Source organism: Diceros bicornis, chromosome 7, assembly GCF_020826845.1.
Source record: "Diceros bicornis minor isolate mBicDic1 chromosome 7, mDicBic1.mat.cur, whole genome shotgun sequence".
Classification (NCBI taxonomy): domain Eukaryota; kingdom Metazoa; phylum Chordata; class Mammalia; order Perissodactyla; family Rhinocerotidae; genus Diceros; species Diceros bicornis.
This window is the reverse complement of record NC_080746.1, coordinates 15,671,703-15,692,617: the sequence shown is the minus strand read 5'-3', so window position 1 is coordinate 15,692,617 and position 20,915 is coordinate 15,671,703. Positions and strand designations below refer to the sequence as shown.

Below are 20,915 nucleotides of genomic sequence, written 5' to 3'. Positions count from 1 at the left end.
AGGAATTTAAAATCTATAGAAAAGAGTAGCGACATAGTCAAGAATAAATGAAGCCAAAGAAACACCTTCTGGCTGGGGATCCCAACATTCCAATACGTTTAATAGTCATGTGTGTGATTATGTCCACAGGAGGGTGTGCGTCCTTGTCTCTCCTGATCGATTTCGCCTTCAGGTCCCAGACACATATTTTTAGAGCTGGAAAAAACCACATAGAACCTTTACAGTGGTTCTTATCCTTTTTTGGATCATTGACCCTTTTGAGAATCTGGTAAAAGGAATACACCCTCCCTAGCAAAATGAATGAGTGCATCTACACCGAAAATTTGTGTATATATTTATGGAGTTCCTAGACCATTTAAACCCATTCGCAGAGAAGTCCTGATCCAAGTCAGCTTCTCATTTTATAGATGAATAAACTGAGACCTAGACAGATTTCCTCAGGTGGTAGAGCCAGCTCTTAATCTAAGGCTTTTGTACACATTTTCAAGATTCCAACTGTGCTTTAATAAAATCTCTAAAATGCAATGTGATGTGGTCAACATCATGTAGAATATGCTATACTCTCCCAAAGAAAACATAGTCCAACGAAAGACCTTAATCAATGACAAGTAGTAAAAGATGGAAAAATAGAATTGATCAAAATTCCCTCAAATCTTGGTGCAGGTTAAAGCCCTGTAACGCGTGTATCCTTGTAATCTGAAAATAAGGGTAGAAAAGGGAAAAGAATATGTTTGCTATGCATGGTGTTTGACTGATCTCACCCTGCAGTGGTTTTGGGGCTGTAGGCTCTACTCTGCCCTTTGTCTTCAGCCCCATACAATCCTCTCCTTCTCACTCTCTGCTTAAGCTTTGGCAGCCGCCATCTGCCTCCCCAGGCCCAAGTTCTCCCATCATTCTGTTATCCTTCCTCCTCTTCTAACATCTCTATCTGGTATCTATTGCAGACCAAGGATCTAGGATAAAGCAGCAACCCAAGCTGTCCAATGATGGCAGACGTTGCAAAAATATGCATTTGCTGTCACACCCTTCTTTTTGTGTTTTTAGTAGAATCAGAGAGGTCTGACTTTTCTTTTTCCTTTCTTGCTTATTTTGAGTGGCTGTAATGTGGCATAATTGATTTTTTTTTCTCCTCTTCCTTAGCCGCCTCTCTGGGGCAGTCAGAAGGCATCTTCTGTCCAGCTCTGGGTCTCCTTTGGCCGGAAGCCCATGCGAGCAGCCCAGTTTGTCACAAGACATCCTATTAATGTAAGTGGGATCTGCTTGGGGCTAGGGAGAAGTGTAATTGTCCCCATGCAGAGGTCAGGGGAAGGGTGTCCTGCCGAGGTAGATATTTGACAGAGGCTTCCTGAAGTCACTTTCCATATAGGTCTCTAGAGAGAGCTGTTATGCTTTGGGCATCTTGGTCTGTGTTTTCCCTCTTCACTGTTTGAAGTGGAGCTGAACAGGAGCCTTAATTTGCTTTAAGTGGAGAGGGATTGGCAGAGAGGTTTGGAGCCAGAGTCAATGGGCTCAGTGTGACAGTCCTGAAGGAATGGAAATGAGTGACAACAGCCATTATTTATTAACTATCTGCTGTGTTGCTCACAGATGGGTAGGTTCCAAAAGGGGCTAAGATTTGGGTCCTACCCTTTTAGAAACAGATAGATTGGAGAGACAGAGAACCGAGCGGAGGAGGAAACTACGTACAGTATGATGCTTGACTATGCAGTATGTATTATAACATAGAGAGGCATAAGAAAGATCTGTGGGATGGGGTCATCAGGGAGGAGGTGGCATTTGGAGGTCTTGACACTAGCAGTGGGTATGGTGGAAGGTTAGTAGCTTAGAGGAGTATGTAATGGAGAACACTCTAGTCACGTCTTTGCTTTCTGTGTGTTCTGCCCTTCCTTTAGTCACCTTAGAGAAAATGAAAGGAAAGGAAATGCACATTAATCTATATTGTACTTTATACTAATGATAGGTTTCATGGGAAAGTGAGGAAGATATTATTAACTAAAAAGAGGTTTTTAGGTCATTTATGGAGTTCAGCGGCCCATTCTTATTTCGTGCCCCATTTGCCAATAAGGGGCCAGCTCCACTACAGGGCAGTTTCAGGTTCTCCACAGAGAAAGTCACGGCCAAATCTTTACCAAGATTGGGAAGATTTCCGTGGGCTCCAGGCCCACATTCATCACTGGAATGGAATTTGGAAGTGATTACTTTAGTGTGCATAGGGGAAGCCCACAGGGCATATGTGTTTTTTGACTTGCATGTTTTTTGACTTTTGATTCCAAAGGAATATTACATCGCGGATGCCTCCGAGGACCAGGTGTTTGTGTGTGTCAGTCATAGCAACAACCGGACCAACTTATACATCTCGGAGGCAGAGGGGCTGAAGTTCTCGCTGTCCTTGGAGAACGTGCTCTATTACAGCCCAGGAGGGGTGGGCAGTGACACCTTGGTGAGGTAAGGAGTCCATGAGACCCTCCCCTCTCACAACAGTGCAGCCACCAACCTCTAGTTGGGTGTTTTTTAACATTAGCTGCACATTTAGATGCATCTGGGGGCATTTGCAGAAACCCCAATATCTGGCTCATGTTTCCAGAGATTAAAATTTAACCGGTTTGGGGTGTGGCTGGGGTATGAGGATTTTAAAAAACTCCCCAGGTAATTTTTATGTGACACCAGGGCTGAGCTCCAGCGCTCTAAGGTGACATTTAGGGTCACAGCCACTGTGTCAGCCTCTCCCTTGAGTTCCTTTCATTCCGTTATCTGGTTTTGTGGTCTCTGAGCCAGTAGGAAGGAAGACTTGGAAAATATCATCGACTCAGGGTGAGCTGCATATGTGGCCATGGGGCCTTGCCTCTAGGTGACTCAGGTTAATTGGCATCATCAGTCTTTTATAGTGATTGCAAGATACTGTTCTGTGGGTGTCTCTGGGCAGACAATAACATCATTGATCGTTTATCAGTGAATCACATGTGTGGAGCTTTGCAGTAGTGGGCGTTCTTTGGGCTGTGGAGGAGCCTGGGGTTCATGAGGGATGAATGCCATGAATCTGTGAGTGGCACTGTGATCCATCAGTGCCGTGAGTCCATTTATCCTCATTTGTTGTGTGACGAACCAGACTTTTGTGAGGTGTCTGACTATGATTAGGATCACTCTCTGCTCTTGGAAAGAGCCGCGTGGTGAAGCTGACTGACCGGCTGGTCTGCAGTGAGGTCTGGCTCTGAGGCTATGACTACCAGGTCAGAGTGCGTGCCACTGCTGTCCACTGTGTCTCCTTATGCTGGCAATTCCTTCAGTCATCAATTTGTTCAACAGTGCACTGCTGCTCTATGCCAGATGGTGCTCTGTGTACAGGAGTGAAATAACGCACACAGCAATGAAAAATCAGAACAAGGTTCCTGTTCCGTGGAGCTTTTGTTCTAATTGGGGGAAGACAGAGTATAAACAAATATGCGCTCTGCCTGGTAATGGTGAGTGCTGAGAAGAAAAATAAAGCAAGGTCAGGGGACAGGGGATTATGAGGGTGTTATTTTCTGTAGGCTGGTCGTGGAAACCTGCTCCAGAAGGCTGACTTTTGAGCAGGTGCCTGAATTACGTGAGGGAAGGAGCCAGGCAGATAGCTGGGGAAGAGCGCGGTAGGCAGAGGGAACAGCAGGCACAGGGACTCTGAGGTGGGACTTTGTTGGTTTATTTTAGGACCGGTGAGGAGGCCAGGGTAGATCAAACAGCTGAAGGAGGGGAGAGAGGACCCAAGAGACAGGATCCAGGAGAGCAGGGCTCAGATTGTATAGGGCCTTCAAGGGCATGGAAAGAACTTTTTTTTTTATTCCAAGTGGGATGGAGAGTTTTGACCAGAAGATGGACATCATTTGATTTAACCTGTTAACATGATTTTTTTTTTTTTTTACCATTTAAAAAATTGCGAATTGCATTATATAAAGAAAAGTGCATAAAACATAAATTAACAGTGTTATAAATAATTTTAAGTGCACGCCCATGTGACTTATGTTTTAAAGAAGCCATCCCTGATGCTGTGTGGATATTAGGCTACTGGAGGGGAGAAGAACAGAAGCGAGAAGACTGGTTGTGACCATATTGCAGATATCCAGTGGAGATGATGTTGGTGGGACCCAGAGGGGTGCAGTGGAGATGATAGACGTGGTCCAGTTCTGACCATTGCTGATGGATTTACTGATGGATTGGACGTGGGCTATGAGAGGAGGAGTCCAGGGCCCACCCGGCTTGGCCCGAGCAGCTGGTAGAATGACAGCTACAAACTGAGTCAGGGCTGGCTGGGCAAGGTGCAGGGTCGGGGAATGATCAAGAGTTTGGTTTTGGACTTACTGGGTTGGAAATGCCTACTAGATATCCAAGTGGAGAACTTTCTACCTGGTCTCTGACAGTGCTTTTCCACTTCCTATTTCTTCTCCTTTGAAGTGCTGCCATCTTTTATTCCTTCCTTTTTTCCCCCAGTATAGACTCCCAGGTTATTTGTTATTCAGTGTGTTGTAAAGCATTCCTGCCATGATTCAGCCTCAGGTTGTTCTGGTTTGGTCAGTGGCAGCCCCTTTGGGCTCGTTCCTATGCCTTTTTTTTTTTTTTTTTTTTTTTAATAATTGACGGAGGCGAAAGTTGCATCACATAAACTTAACCGCTTTAAAGTGAACAACGCAGTGGCCTTTACTACTTTCACAGTGTTGTGCAACCACAAGCTCTATCTAATTCTAAAACTTTTCATTTCCCCGAAAGAAAACCCCTTATCTGTTAAGCAGTTTCTCCCTGCTATCCCCTCCCCCCAGCCCCTGGCATCACCAGTCTACTTTCTGTCTCTGTGGATTTGCGTTTTCTGGATATTTTGTGTAAACGGAATCATATCATACATAACAAGTGACCTTTGTGTCTGGCTTCTTTCATTTTGCATAATGTTTTCAGGGTTTGTCCATGGGTAGCATGTGTCAGTACATTCCTTTTTATGGGTGAATAATAGTCTCTTTACTTTTTTTATAGTTAAAATTGTGAACCATTATGCCTCAGGCCTTTCACTGACTCTCTAATTTATTTTTCACCCTTGAAAGCCTCTGGCTATGGGATGGATAAGTCACAGCTTTCCAAAGGTTTCCTCATCTTCTGTATTTGTCGGATATTCAGGATGAATAGCTCATGATCGGGCAGAGCAGGAGCCAGAAGCTGCAGAGAGTGGCTCCCAGGAAGCAGTAACCTCAGTTATACGACCACACAGCCACCTCACACATACAGATGGCCCTTTATGTAGTTTCAGAAGTCCCTCCTGTCCTGCCTGGGCGTACAGTCCAGTTAGGAAGTTGGAAGTATTTACGTCAAGATTCGTAGACCAGCATCCTGCTCAGCTTTCTTATTTTTTCTTTCAGATTTTATCTCAGGAGTGGAGATGTTCAGATGTGCTCAGTTGAGTGACCTTTTGTCATCTGCATCTCCATCTCAGCAAGATGAAATGAGATAAGGGTGAATCAGCAGATTATGTAGGCAGGCTGGTTAAAAAAAAGACAACTCTGTGATACTTGAAATGAGCTATTCTTTGAACTCAGTAGGAAAGCGTGGTGCCAAGGAACTGGTTCTAATTTTCTTAGAGAACTGGAGAAAGAATTCTTAATAGGGGGTGACCCTGGCATTGGTGAGATGTGCCAAGTAGAAATCTCATGGAAAGTGGTGTCTAGATGGAGGAACAAATGTGGTGGTGACAGAGATGTCAGGCCTGTTGAGTCATCTGGAGGAGGGCCTGCTTGAGTGTCCGGGAGTGGCTAGGAGGGCTCTGATTCTGCAGTTAGGTGGCTGAGGGGGACCTGGTGAGCTGTCTGGCAAGTCTCGGCCCAGGGCACTCTGGAAAGCCAGGGAGCAGTGCTGTAGTGAGGGCCAGGGAGAGAAAATGGAAAAAAACAGGCTCTCAGGCAGAGTGCTTACGGGGAGGTGAATCATTGAGGGGCCACAGATGACAGGATGGATCTGAAGGCAGAGGTGCGTGTGAGGTACAGAGGACAGGTTTCTGCTTAGAATTAAAAGATAAAACTCCAGGAGAATGACCGAGGGTAAGAAACAGGGCTCGTGGAGATGAGAGAAACTCAGACCTCCCAGATATGTGAAAGAAGCCAATAAACCTGAGGATGCAGACTTCATGATGACAGAGCAAGAGCAGCAGAGCTGAGGTAAATAGAGAGCAGAGGGTAACAGACGCTGGGTCGGTTCCTAAGAAAGCAACTGAAAAATCACTAAAATAGACCTAAGGAAACCACATGTCAGACCGTTTGGTCTCAACTCCATTATTTTACGTAGGATTCGCTCAGTGTCTCCGTCTGAAGTAGCTTTGTCGTTTCTTTGTGAGCACTGCTTATTTTCCTTTCCTGCCTCAGAGCTTGTGGTGTGCGTCCTTCTGTCTGAGCAGGCAGAGCAGTCATCCAGCTCGAGATTTGTGTGGTGGATAATGGAAGAAAAGCAGTGCTGTGCTTTTTTACAAAGCCCAGTGGCTCAGAGTCCTCTAAATAAAGGGCACACTTCCAGTTTTAAAAGCCGTGTGTGAACTACGGTTACCATTTCTCAGAGATTTGTTATATTTGTAACGTGTACCATTTTGCTTTGCCGTGAAATCACGGTGTCCTGGCATAGCAGTTATGGCCTGGGAGGGCTTTATTATCCACTTCACTATTAATAAGCATAACCTCAAGTTTTCTAGAGCCATCCTCGCTGTGTGTGCTGCTTCTTTAGGAAGGGATTCTGCCCTGCTTCCTGACAGAAACCCTGTGGGCTTCCATCTGATCAGGGTGTTGGATAATTAGTTGTAATTGGACAGTGACTGTGTAACCCTTAGCTGTATTCCTAAAGACTGGGTTAAATTGTAAGCCTATTATTAGTCTCTGGCAAGTCTGGCTTATTACTTCCTGTTTGTCAAGGCTCACGGGGTGGGGGGGGGGCAGGGGGCGGGGAGCAGGGATTTGGGGTCAATTTCGTTAGTGAAGAAACAAATGTTACTCTTACATTAGCCTTGCTGTGTTGTATTTATTCATCATTCTGAACCCCCTGTGTGGAGTTAGTGATCAGATAAGCATATTGGCCCTCAAAGTTAAAAAATAATCACTTTTTTAAAAAAGAGCAGATTATTCAACCATATAAAGGAATGAAGTACTGACACATGCTACCATTTGGATGAACCTTGAGAACATCATGCTAAGTGAAAGTAACCAGATACAAAAGGCCACGTATTGTATGATTCCATTTATATGAAATATCTAGAATAGGCAAATCCATAGAGACAGGAAACTGATTAGTGATTGCCAGCATCTAGGATGGGAAGGGAAGATGGGGAGTGACTGCCAATGGATATAGGGTTTCCCTTTGGGATAATGAAAATGTTCTATAAAATGAACTAGATAGTGATGATGGTTGCATAACATTGTGAAGGTACTTAATACCACTGAATTGTGTACTTGAAAATGTTTAAATTTTATGTTATTTAAAATAAAGATAGACCAAGCAAATAATCAATTCAGGTTCACAGCTGTTTATTTTCTCTTATTGTAGGTATTTTGCAAATGAACCATTTGCTGACTTCCACCGTGTGGAAGGGTTACAAGGAGTCTACATCGCTACTCTGATTAATGGTTCCATGAGTGAGGAGAACATGAGATCGGTCATCACCTTTGACAAAGGGGGAACCTGGGAATTCCTTCAAGCTCCAGCCTTCACAGGATACGGAGAGAAAATCAATTGTGAGGTATAGAGCCTTAATCTTGTTTGAGTTTTTAATACAAACTTCTATCTATGGTTCTACCCTTAGAGTTCCAAAACTCTGCACCAAGACACCTTGGGGTGCCGTAGTGAACTCACAGGGCGCCATGGGATATTTTAAATTTGGGGGGGGACACACTGTGATACTTGATATCTTTTGGTCACCATGTGAATTACTGTCTTGAGTTTGTTCACAGTTTCACCATCAGCTCATGCTATATTTCTTTCAATGACATACCTTTGTGCAGCTAGATTTTCAACAGTTGATGTGATAGAAAGCAGGTGAGAAAATCAGAGTCGAACAGGAAATGACAGTGATGGTGGCTAATATGTTTCCAGAGTTTGAGAAGCTGTGCAGTGCCCAACAGGTGCACACATCTCATTAAGTAATTGTGGTTATTTAAGAATGAAATAAAAATTTTATGTTTTCTTTCAATTTAAGTATACTTGTATTTCAAAGTGCTACTAAGTTATTAGGGCATATAGACATACTGGGTTGTTTGGAGTTAACTTTATAAAAAAACAAATGTTGGTATTTCTTCTAGCTCGAGGCTGCTGTAAAAAAATTATTGAGATACAAATTGTGCTGTAAACCAAGAAAATTTGGGAACCTCTGCCATAAGTTATTGTTTCTATGGAACTTCTTTTAAAATTCCTCTGAATAAAATTTAGAATTCTGTAATTTTTCTTATCTGTGGCCTCATCTGAAAAGCTCAGAATATTAAAAGTATTATTTGGTCCCATTAAGTGTTCCCATCCACCTAAGCAGCTCCTTTCTTTTCCCTAAGAACAGTCTATGGATTGTGGTCCCTGGCTTTGCATGGCACCCCACATCTCCATTTTTGTTTCACCTACGGGATCTAGGCTGTGTAAAGTAGATAAGCAGAAGGAACTCCGAAAAAAATCAGTGTAACTAGTTTTTGGAGAAACTGTAACATTTTAGTTAGACAATATTACCCAGTATTTTGGATTTTTAAGTTTTGTTTGTCCATAGTTAAATATGTTGACTCTTCTGTGTATTGTATCTGTGGTCCTTGCAAAGTTCTTTTGGAGACTCTTGCCCTAGAATGTACTTCTTGATTTTTCTTTTCTATTTGACAACAAGTCTCAACACATCAAATCTAACTTTGGAAAGAAGCAAGATATAAGTACAGTAATATGTCGCTTAACGACGGGGCTACGTTCTGAAAAATGCATCATTGCAGGAACATCAGAGTGTGTACTTACACAGACCTCGATGGTATAGGCTACTGCACACCTAGGCTATATGGCACTAATCTTATGGGACCAATGTTGTATATGCAGTTCGTCATTGACTGAAAAGTCATTATGTGGCACGTGACTGTAGATATAGATGAATACCTAGGAGAATGCTTCTCCTTCTCTCAGTATTGTCTTCTAGATCTTGGGAGCCCTGCGCAGGCTTGGTGTGGATGGGTGCAGGGCGTTTTTGAGTATGTGATGAAGGTCCAAGCCTTGGTTACGTAGAATTAATGGTGATGTTAAAACTCAGCTTCTAATACCCCGACTGATCAGTTTATTTATCAACTGTACATCAGTGAATCAGCTTTTAGTTTCTACTTGTGATTTTAGATGGTGAAAGAAAAGGAGTGTTGTCAAATATTTCTTTGAGCCCCAACCTAATTTGCTCCAGTTTTCATTTGCCAAACTGTGACGCTAGCAAGATGTATTTGTTAGAGAAGTCCTTTTGTTATCAAAATGAGTATATCTAGCTAATCATGTCAGTTTTTACCTGTAACATGAGCACATACAGAGTTACCCTATCTAGAACACTGGACAAGGCTAAGTAACATTTGACAATCACTTTCTGGCCAAGAAGATCAGGCATGACCAAAACAATGGGGTTTGTTTGCAGAACTATTAAAATCTGAACGTAAGTGATGGAGGCCTGTTGGAATAACCTGTTTTACGGTGGATACCCACAGACTTTGTACCTTGTACAAATGCAGACTACTTAAAGCTTAATGTGATCCTTTGGTGTTTATATCTCATATGTTGTACATCTGGGAGCTTATCAGTGAGACTTTATGACTTCTGATTCTTGATTTTTCTTCTGACAGGGTTGCTTAAATCATGTTTGAAATATATCTTCACTGACTTAGAAAATAAATACCACAAAGTCATTTCATTTCTCTTTAGTTCTGAGTCACATGAGAGAATCTCTAGGTAATATGGAGAGAGCATCGCTTTCCTGTCTACTTGAGTTGACTCTGATTTCTAGTTACTATTTTCTGAGAGTCTCAGAAGGAATTTTTTATTAGTGTTTTTCTCTTTTCTTCACTGAGAGGCATTTACGTGGTTCAGATGATTGTGTCCCCCTGGGGGAGTGTGGACAGCCGGGCAGTGACTCTGGCTTCCTTTGGGCCGGGTCTCCTCCCTCTGTGTCTAGTGCAGTGGCCTCAGCCAGGCCTCAGTGTTGAGAGGGGATGTAGGCATTGTATCACGCACTGACAGTGCCTGGAACTTGTGTTCTGTAGCTCTCGCAGGGCTGTTCCCTCCACCTGGCCCAGCGGCTCAGCCAGCTGCTCAACCTCCAGCTCCGGAGGATGCCCATCCTCTCCAAGGAGTCGGCTCCCGGTCTCATCGTTGCCACCGGTAGGTTTGCTTTGCCTCCTCTCACTTATGGGTCAAGCCGTTTGGTTATGTGCAGCTGAATACACGGTGACTACCCGCAGTAACTGCTGTTTGTGGTTTTGAGACATTCTTAGTTCCTGGATAGTACTCAGAATTTCTAGTTGGGCAAGGTGATTACCTGACATATTGTTGAGATTAAAAATAATTATTCTTCTTGCATTTTAGGTTCAGTGGGAAAGAACTTGGCAAGCAAGACGAACGTGTACATCTCTAGCAGTGCTGGAGCCCGGTGGCGAGAGGTCAGCACCCCCCGCCCCACCGCCTCCCGCCCGTCCCGGTTCTCATTTGCATGAGAACATGGGCTGTGCCTTGATGTGTCGGCGACACATACGGCCCGTGGTGGAGGCTGGCGATGCCAAGTATGACTATAAAATAAAGAGAGGTACCCAGGCCACGCCTGAGGGTCAGCTGCACTGACGTTGCATTCACACCTTGTCATGTGGGCTCGTGATTTTGCCAAAAATATTACTTTGAATCAAAACTAGACCTTTTTTTTTTTTTTTTTTTTTTTAGCGACTGTGAATTTGACCAAATGTTCCAAGATTATAAGTTCCATGAGGACAGGACAATGTCTGTTTTGCTCCCTTTACCTCCAGGACCTAGCAGTGTCTGGCACGGAGTGGGTGCTCAGTAAATATTTGCTGAATCTATCAACAAATGACCATGCACTTGTAGTGTTATGAGGACAGGAACTGATTATTTATGTATTTTTGTATATTATTGAAGTTGAAGTCAAGCCTCCCCTCTCTGGGCTGTGCTTTACAGGTACTTTCATCTCATTCTGTGCTATGGAAGAAGCCTGTTTTTGCCTTAAGGTTGCATAACTAATGTGCATCCTTAGGCAGTGATTATACCAATTCTGAAGGGGGAGCTAGTTCTCTAGTCTCAAAATGCTGATTCAGCCTTGGACGTTACAGAATTCCCAAACTTATAAAAGGGAATATTTTCACCAGCCTCCCATGACTTAGGAAGGCCAAGGGAAGTGTGTCTGGTCCCCTTCTGTAGGAGTAGCTTTCAGTGGCACTTTGCTGTATGTGCAGGGAGCCACTGGAAGAACTCAGCAGGTCACTCAACAAGAGTTGATTGACACCTCCCACAGGCTGGGCGGGTGTCAGGAGGGGTGTGGAGTTCTCTGAAGAGCCAGCAGATAGTTCCCATCCTCATGGTGCTTCTTATTGGGAATGCAATCTGTACATTTTCATATTTAAATGTGTAACATGTAAAGCAGTAATAATACCTGATATTTGTTTGGCTCTTTGCAATTTACAGAAAGCTGTCCCATACTTTATCTCATTTGAGGTAGGGCTTATTGTCCCTCCAGCTGAGAGATCTGGGACATAGATGTTGTGTGCATGTGTGTGTGCGTGCGTGTGTGTGTGTAAATTAGGGATATATACAGTGTGGTAGAGAACGTAAGTATGTATTCGGATGAAGGAGGTCGTTAAGGCCAGAGTAGTAGAAATGTGTGAACAGTTTGGAATATTTGGGGCATCCTTGTCCTGCTCCCAGAAGAGAGATTAAGCAGCTGCTGTCCTCTTCCTTGGAGCCGGACATTCCTTCTGAAATTGGGTGTCCTCTCCTCTGCGGAGAGGCTGTGGTTTGTTTGTACCTTCTGATGTTGGTGTAATCTGGGATTTGAACATCTGCAAGTGATTTCCTTCTGGGTAGAAAGCAGTGTGTTGTTCCTCCTCCAGTGAAGTGGTATTGCCTGGCTAGTGCTGGGGCAGCTGTTGGTGTCTCCCGCCAGGCATACTTGACGCCTGCCAAGCAACAGCCATAGCACAAGGGACCTTGTTTTTGGAAAGAGCAGGGGACTAACTAGGGGATGAAAAGGTTGAGACTGTGTCTGTGTGATTGGGCGTCTGAGTCCCCGTGGGCAGCCTTCAGTTTAGAGAGACATTCTGGGGTGTGGGAGGGGAGTAGGTGGTGGCAGGGGAAGAGGAAGTAGGTGCAGTGGACAGATGCTGCTTAGAAAGCTGGTGACTGTAATTCTTGTTCCCCTTCTCCTGCTAATTAGTTGTACAATTTCTCTGATCCTCAGAGCTCCTTTTTTGTGCTTTTTTTTCTTTAACAACTTTATCGAGGTGTATGGAAGTGCAGTCAACTGTATTTAAAGTGTATAGTTTGATCAGAATTGATCACCGTTGCTAAACCATCACCAGCATCACAGTTTAAGACAACAGACATTTCCATCACCTGTCAAAATATCTTTGTGCCCTTTTGTAATCCATCTCTCTCCCTACCTTTATCCCTGCCGGATTATTAGTTAGCATTTTCTAGAATTCTATATAAATGGACTCACACACTTGTACAGTCTTTTTGCCTGGCTTCTATCACTCATCATGATGATTTTGAGGTTCGTTCATGTTGTTTCCTGTATCAATGGTTCTTTTATTTTTTCTTGTTGAGTAATATCCCATGGCAGAGATAGTTCACAATTTGTTTATCCATTCATCTGTTGATGGACATTCCAGTTTTTGCTAATTACAAATAGAGCTGTTGTAAACATTGGTTGCATGGTTTTTAGGTGGACATATTTTTTATTTCTCTTGGCTAAATACTTTAAAATGGAATGACTGGGCAGTGTGGTGGGAATACGTTGAACTTTTTGAGGATTACTGAATTGTTTTCCAAAGTGGATGGACCATTTTACATTTCCACCAGCAGTGTATGAGTTCTAATTGCTTCACATCCATGCCAACACTTAGTTAGTCTTTTTTTTTTTTTTTGTAAGGAAGATCAGCCCTGAGCTAACATCCCTGCCAATCATCCTCCTTTTTTTGGCTGAGGAAGGCTGGCCCTGAGCTAACATCCGTGCCCATCTTCCTCCACTTTATGTGGATGCCGCCACAGCATGGCCTGACAATCTGTGCATCGGTGCGTGCCCGGGATCCAAACTTGGGCCACCAGCAGCAGAGTGCACGCGCTTAACTGCTATGCCACAGGGCCGGCCCCTAGTTAGTCTTTTTAATTTTAGACATTTTAATAAATGCTTAGTGGTATCTCATCATGGTTTTAATTGGCATTTCCTTCGTAACTAATGATGTTGAACTTCTTTGCACGTGCTCATTGGCCATTTTAAAATCTCCTTTTGTGAAGTGTCTGTTCAAATCTTTTACCTATTTTTAAAAATTTGTTTGTCTTCTTGAGCTGTAAGGGGTTTTTTAAAAAAAATCTGCCTGGATTTAAGTCTTTTGTATGATACATGTGTTATGAGTATTTTCTCCTAGTCTATGGCTTGCTTTTTTCTTTTCTTTATGGTGTCTTTGGAAGAGCAAATGTTTCAAATTTTGGTAAGGTCCAGTTTATCAGTTTTTTTCTTTTACGTTTTGTGTTCTTTGTATTCTAAGGAATATTTGTCCCTCCCAAGATTGCAAAGATTTTCCCCTATCTGTTCTTTTACAAGTTTTGTAGTTTTAGGCTTATGATCCATTTTGAGTTAATTTTTTTTTTTTTTTTTTTTTTTTGTGAGGAGATCAGCCCTGAGCTAACATCCGCCAATCCTCCTCCTTTTTTTGCTGAGGAAGACGGCCCTGGGCTAACATCGGTGCCGATCTTCCTCCACTTTATATGGGACGCCGCCACAGCATGGCTTACCAAGCAGTGCGTCGGTGCGCGCCCGGGATCCGAACCAGCGAACCCCGGGCCGCCGCAGCGGAGCGCGCGCACTTAACCGCTTGCGCCACCGGGCCAGCTCCCATTGAGTTAATTTTTATATCTGGTGTGAGGGAAGGTATGATACTCGTTTCTCCATGTGGAAAGTCAGCTGATCCAGCACCACTTATTGAAAAGACTTCTGTTTCCTCCATTGAATTGCGTTTCTATCTATTGGGTGGCCATATATGTGTGGGTCTATTTCAGGACCTTGTATTCTGCTCCACTGATCTGTTTGTCTGTCTTTTCACCAATACCAAATTGCCTTGATTACTGAAAACTGACAGTAAGTGTTGAGATCAAGTACGGTAAGTCTTCCAACTTTGTTCTTTTCTAAAATTGCTTTGACTATTCTAGATCCTTTATATTTCCACATACAATTTTTTTTGTGTGTGTGAGGAAGATTAGCCCTGAGCTAACATATGTTGCCAATGCTCCTCTTTTTGCTGAGGAAGATTGGCCCTGGGCTAACATCCGTGCCCATCTTCCTCTACTTTATATGTGGGACACCTGCCACAGTAGGCTTGATAAGCGGTGTGTGTGTCTGCGCCTGGTTTCTGAACCTGCGAACCACAGGCTGCCAAAGCAGAGCCAGCAAACTTAACTACTGTGCCACCGTGTTGGCCCCCTCCACATACATTTTAGTTTGTCAATTTCTACAAAACCTGCTGGGATTTTGACTGGGATTGCATTGAATATATAGATCGATTTGGGGAAAATTGACATCTTAACACTACTGAGTCTTCTGATCCGTGAATGAATATATTTCTCCATTTCTTGTGAAATTTCTCTTAGCAATATTTTATAGTTTTCAATGTGGAGGTCTTGTATATATTTTGTTGACTTTACTCTTAGGTATTTTTTTTTTTTGGTGTTACTGTAAATGGAATTTTATTTTAAGTTCATTTTCAATTTTTGCTATAGTATATGAGTACAACTGATTTTTATATATTAACCTTGTATTCTGCCATCTCACTAAAATAATTCATTAGTGTTAGTAGTTGTTTTGTAGATTCTGTAAGCAATCATATCATTTGCAGAGAGGGCCAATTTTATTTTTTCCTTTCTGATCTTTATGTCTTTTGTTTCTCTCTCTCTCTCTCTTCCTTCTCTTCTATTCTCTTCCCTTCCCTAAAATATAATAATATGGTAATATGTAATATGGTGTATTATATTAAAGAAAAAATCTTTTTCTTCACTCTTATAACACTTCTGACACCAAATGTATGGGTTTTTCCCCCTCACATTAAGCAGTCCTCCAACTCTCCTGACACCAATTGGACGTCCTAACATGCAGTCATGACACTAACTATCTGGAGTTAGCACAGACCCCAGGGATGAAGGGCTCAGTTTCACAAGACTACACCCCCCCACCATCACTTCAGACTCCCGTTGTAAGTCCCAGGTTGTCACCTGTACTTATGACTGAGCAGCTATAAATTGGGGGTCCCATGACCCCCTCCTCGGGTTCAGTAATTTGCTAGAACAGCTCATAGAACTCAGGGAAACATTTACTTACATTAACCGGTTTATTATAAAGGATATTACAAAGGATACAGACAAACAGCTAGATGGAGAGGTACATAGGGCAAGGGTCCTGAGCATAGGAGCTTCTGTCCCTGTGGAGTTGGGGTGCACAACCCTCCCAGCATGTGAATGTGTTCACCAACCCGGAAGCTCAACGAACTCTGTGGTTTAGGGATTTTTTGTGGAGGCTTCATCACATAGGCAAGATTGATTAACCATCTCTCCAGCCTCTCTCCCCTCCCTGCAGGATGGGAGTGGGGCTGAAAGTTTCAGACTTGTACTCATGCTTAGTCCTTCTGGTGACCAGCCCCCACTCTATCCAGGAGCCCACCAAGAGTCTCTCTTTAGAACAAAAGACTCTCCTGTCACCCAGGAAATTCCAAGGGATATAGGAGCTCTGTGTAAGACTCTCCTGTCACCCCCATCAATCAGGAAATTACAAGGGTTTTAGGTGCTCTAAGAAGCACCTAAAGCACCTCCAGGAAGCTGGGAACAAAGACCAAAATATATATTCTTGTATCACAATATCACACGTGTAATATAGTGTATTACATTAATTGATTCTTGAATATTAAACTCACATTGAATTACTGGGATAAACCCTTTTTAGTGATGATGTATTATCCTTTTTTTATAAAGTTAGGTTTGATGTACTAATAGTTTGTTAAAAATTTTTGCATTACTCATGAGAGATATCGGTCTGTAATTTTTTTTTTTTTTTTTTTTTTTTTTTTTTTGGTAATGTCTTTGTCAAGTTTTGGCATTCGAGTTAGGCTGGTGTCATAAAACAAGTTGAGCAGTGATCCCTCCTCTTTTATTTTCTGACGAAGTTTATGTAAGAGTGATGTCATTTTTTTTCTCGACTAATTCACAGTGAAACTCTCTGGACCTGGAGTTTTCTTCTTGGGAACATTTTGATTAGAAAATCAATTTCTCTGGCAGATAGAGAACTATTCAGATTTTCTACTACTTGTGTCAATTTTGGTGAGTTGTGTATTTTAAGAAATTTGTCCTTTTATCTAAATTATTGAATTTGTTGGCCTAAAATTACTCAAGGCATTTTCCTTTTTTTTGGCTTTAATGTCTGTAGGATCTGTGATGATAACCCATTTTCATTCCTGATATTGGTGATTTGTGTTTTTTCTTGGTTAGTTTAGTTAGTGGTTTGTCAATATTACTGATCTTTTCAAAGAACCTGGTTTTGACTTTTATTTTCTCTATTGTGGATTTCTGTTCTTTAGTATTATCTTTTCTTGTATTTACTTTGAATTTATTTTGCTTTTCTTTTTGTAGCTTCTGTGGTATAACTTTTGGTCATTGATTTTAGATCTTTTCTAATATAAGCATTTAAAGCTATAAGTTTTCCTCTAATTACTGCTTTAGCTATATGCCACAAATTTAGATATGTTGTATTCTTTTTTGTCATTCAATTTAGAATATTTTTAAATGTACTGTTTTAAAGTTGAAATGTAATTCACACACCATAAAATTCACCATTTTAAAGTGTACAGTTCAGTGGCTTTTAGTATATTCACAAGGGATGTGATGTGCAACTTTCAACACTCTCTAATTCCAAAACATTTTTATCACTTCATAATGTCCCTTTTGCTTTTTGTCTTTTACTGATATGTGAAAACTAAACGACCTTTTTCTAAATAACTTATCTGAAGTTTTCATAGATATCTTATTATTGATCTCTAATTTAATTTCCTTGTAGTCAGAGAATATTCTTTGTCTGATTTCAGTCCCTTTAGATTTATTGGAATTTGCTTTGTGATCCAATATGTGGTCTATCTTGGTGAATGTATCATATGCGTTAGAAAGGAATGTGTATTCTGCAGTTGTTGGATGTGGTGTTCCACAGATATTACTTATATAGAGGTGGTTGATGCCTTGTTGTTTGGATCTTCTCTGTTCTTACTACTGACCTTTTTTTTTCTTTTTGGCTAGTTCTGTAAATTGCTGAGAGAGGGGTGGTAAGTTGTGGAATTGTCTATTTTTCCTTTAAATCCTGTCGTGTTTTACTTTATGTATTTTGAGGCTCTGTTATTAAGTGCATGCACATTTATAATCTTTTCTGATTAATTATCCCCTTTATCATTATGAAATATCCCTCTTTATCTGTGGTAATACCCTTTATCTTGAGGTCAATTTTTTTTTTTTTTTTTGTGAGGAGATCAGCCCTGAGCTAACATCCAATGCCAATCCTCCTCTTTTTGCTGAGGAAGATTGGCCCTGGGCTAACATCTGTGCCCATCTTCCTCTACTTTATATGGGACACCGCCCCAGCATGGCCTGACGAGCAATGCATCAGTGTGTGCCGGGGATCTGAGTCTGTGAACCCTCAGGCCACCAAAGCAGAGCACGTGCACTTAACTGCTACGCCACTGGGCTGGCCCCTCTTGAGGTCTGTTTTATCTGGTTTTGAAATACTCCAGCCTTCTTATATTTACTGTTTGGATAGTGTATCTTTTACCATCCATTTACTTTCTACTCATCTGTGTCTTTATATATGAAGTGTTTCTTATATACGATCTTGCTTTTTTATTCATTCTGCCAACCTCTCCTTTTTAACTGAAACACTTAGACCATGAGCATTTAAAATAATTATTGATAAGGTTGGATTTAGGTCTAATTTTTATTTATTTATTAATTTATATATTTATACATATTTAATCTTTCATAATCTTTTTTGAATATATATTGCACTTACATAATACTACACTTAACATAAAGTTTAGAAATCTTGCAATTGTAGAAGTCCCTTTTCTTTTCCCCCCATCTTTTTGTTATTGTTGTCCTGTGTGTCATGTTGAAATTCACCAAAAAACCCACAAGACGATGTTTTTCTGTTTGCTTTAAATCATCGTATCAATTTTAAAGAACTTAAGAGGAAAAAAGCAGTCTTTTGTGTTTATCTAGGTATTTACCATTTCTCTTGTTCTTCCATCATTCCTGAAGATCTGTGTTTCCCCCTGGTAAATTTTCCTACAGCCTAGAAATTCCTGCAGCATTTCTGGAAGAGCAGACTTTCTGGCTATGCATTTTCTTGGTTTTCCTTCGATTTGAGAATCTCTTTATTTCACCTTCATTCCCGGAGGATATGTTTTTTGGATATAGAATTCTGGGTTGATGGTAATTTTCTTTCACTTCTTTAAAGATGTCTGCTATCTTCTTGCTTCCCTGGTTTCTGATGAGAAATCTGTAGGCATTTCACTTATCACTTTCCTGTATGTAATGTGTCATTTTTCTCTAGATGCGTCAAGATTTTTTTTTCCTTATCTTTGGTTTTCAGCAGTTTTGTTATGATGTCTCTAGGTGTGGTTTTCTTTGTGTTTATCATTTTTGCAGACACTGATCTTGAATCTATAAATTTATGTTTTTCACCGAATTTGGGAAATTTTTAGCCGTTATTTCTTCAAATATTTTTTCTGTGCCAGTTCCTTTCTCCTGTTCATCTTGGACTCCAATTACACATGTTATACCTTTTGTTATTGTCCCACAGGTCCTTGGCACTCTTTTTTTTTTAATCTTTTTTTCTGTATGTTCTTTAGAATAGATAATTTCTACTATTCTATATTTATCTCTTAAGTTCACTAATTCGTCTGTCATTTCTATTCTGTTGTTGAGCCCATCAGTGAATTTCTTATTTCAGATATATTTTTTGTTCAAAATTCTTTTCTTTTAGTTCTTTTTTTTTTAATAGTTTCCACTTTTCTGGGGAAAATTCTTGTTTTTTCTTCATTTCAAATGTATTTTCTTTTACCTCATGGAACACAGTTATGATAACTATTTTAGTCTTTGGTAATTCCAATGTTTGTGTTGCCTTGGGATTGGCACCTTTTGATTGTCTTTTCCCTTGAGAGCTGGACATATTTTACTGATATGTTTTTATGTGGAGTAATTTTGGATTGTATCCTGGATATGCAAATGCAATGCATAAAATGAAATCTTCTGGAGGATGTTATTTTTGTTTTAGCATGTAATGAACCTGTTTAGATTCAGACTGAAGTTCTGTCTTGCATTCTGTGTGTGGTAGTTCAAATCTCAGTTCAGTTCACTAAGCCTTTGCTGTGCTGATTTGGTCTGTTCCACACGTGTATACTTCAGGAGTTAGGCTGAGACTTATGTGAGTTGATATGCAGAATTAGAGGATTTACTTCTTCAACCTTCTCCCCCCCGGGATTCCATCCACATCTCTCCGGCCTGCAGGGGCTTCTTTTCCTGATTCCTTAGGCAGAAACTATTTCTCTTGAAGTTTTAGCTACCTGGCTAGGACTGAGCTATTCCACCACTGGGGTTTTCCCTCAGGGCAAAACCATGCCTGGAAACTCTAACTGGTCAGGTAACTTCTCTGCGTTTTAAATCCCCTCCACAAACTGCCTGATTTCTTTTACTTTTCAGCACCCTCAGGTAGCTGTTTTTTATATTTTGTCCAAAGTTTTTAGTTGTAACCAGCAGGAAGGATGGGCTGTAGTGGGCTTAAACCATCATAGTAGAACCAGAACTCCAGTTGGTTGATTTTTCATTGCCGGTTGGTGAGAGTCAGAGATTTGGGTTTGACTCCTACCTCTGCAGTTTACAGTCTGCCACTTTAATGGGAACTCTAGTTTCTTCGTTTGGCAAAAAAATGGGGATATGAGAACTTGCTCTGCCTATCCCCAGGGTTGTGTGGAGCAGATGAGATGATGGATGTGAGCGTGCTCTGGAAACTGAGAAATTGTATTCAAGCGATTGGGATTGCTGCCGTGTGTGTGTGCGTGTGTGTGTGTGTGAATGCCTGTGTGCGTGTGGTGTGCACAGTTCATTCCTGCCTGGTCACCTGCACAGCAGTGGCATCAGCGTGGCTTTTCCTCCTCAGGCTCTTCCCGGACCTCACTACTACACTTGGGGAGATCATGGCGGCATCATCATGGCCATCGCCCAGGGCATGGAAACCAATGAGCTGAAGTAAGTGTCTCTGATGAAGCTTTTTCTTTTGTCAACACACCATTCTCCCAGAAATTGAAGTCTGTGATTATAAGTGGATTCTGTCTCTGCAGCACTGGGTTGTTGACAGCACAATTTGTGACCTTGGGTAATTACTTAAACTTTCCTTATCTATAAAATGGGAATAATAATCTGCTCTTCCTATCTCGAAGGAGTGCCATGAGGAACACATGAAATAATTTTATTGATTTGAAAAAGTACAACTCTATGTAATTATAAATTAATAATGACTAAAAAATTAACTAGAGACTAATTTGTCTTTCATTGCTTTATATGCGACACACGTACACAGATTTACTCATAGAATGAGTAACAGTAAATAAAAATAATACATGAGTAATAATTTC

At 41.3% G+C, this 20,915-nt stretch overlaps 1 protein-coding gene across 2 annotated transcripts in view; it reads left to right on the top strand.

Annotated features, from left to right (window-relative positions):
• Window positions 1-20,915, top strand: part of SORL1 (sortilin related receptor 1) — a 160,399-nt gene that overhangs the window by 49,429 nt on the left and 90,055 nt on the right. For both annotated transcript variants that reach the window (XM_058544989.1, XM_058544988.1), the window contains exons 7-12: window positions 1,141-1,245; window positions 2,276-2,445; window positions 7,537-7,729; window positions 10,242-10,359; window positions 10,564-10,637; window positions 20,441-20,529. In XM_058544989.1, coding sequence (XP_058400972.1) covers window positions 1,141-1,245; window positions 2,276-2,445; window positions 7,537-7,729; window positions 10,242-10,359; window positions 10,564-10,637; window positions 20,441-20,529 — 749 coding nt within the window. The remainder of the gene's footprint in view (window positions 1-1,140; window positions 1,246-2,275; window positions 2,446-7,536; window positions 7,730-10,241; window positions 10,360-10,563; window positions 10,638-20,440; window positions 20,530-20,915) is intronic.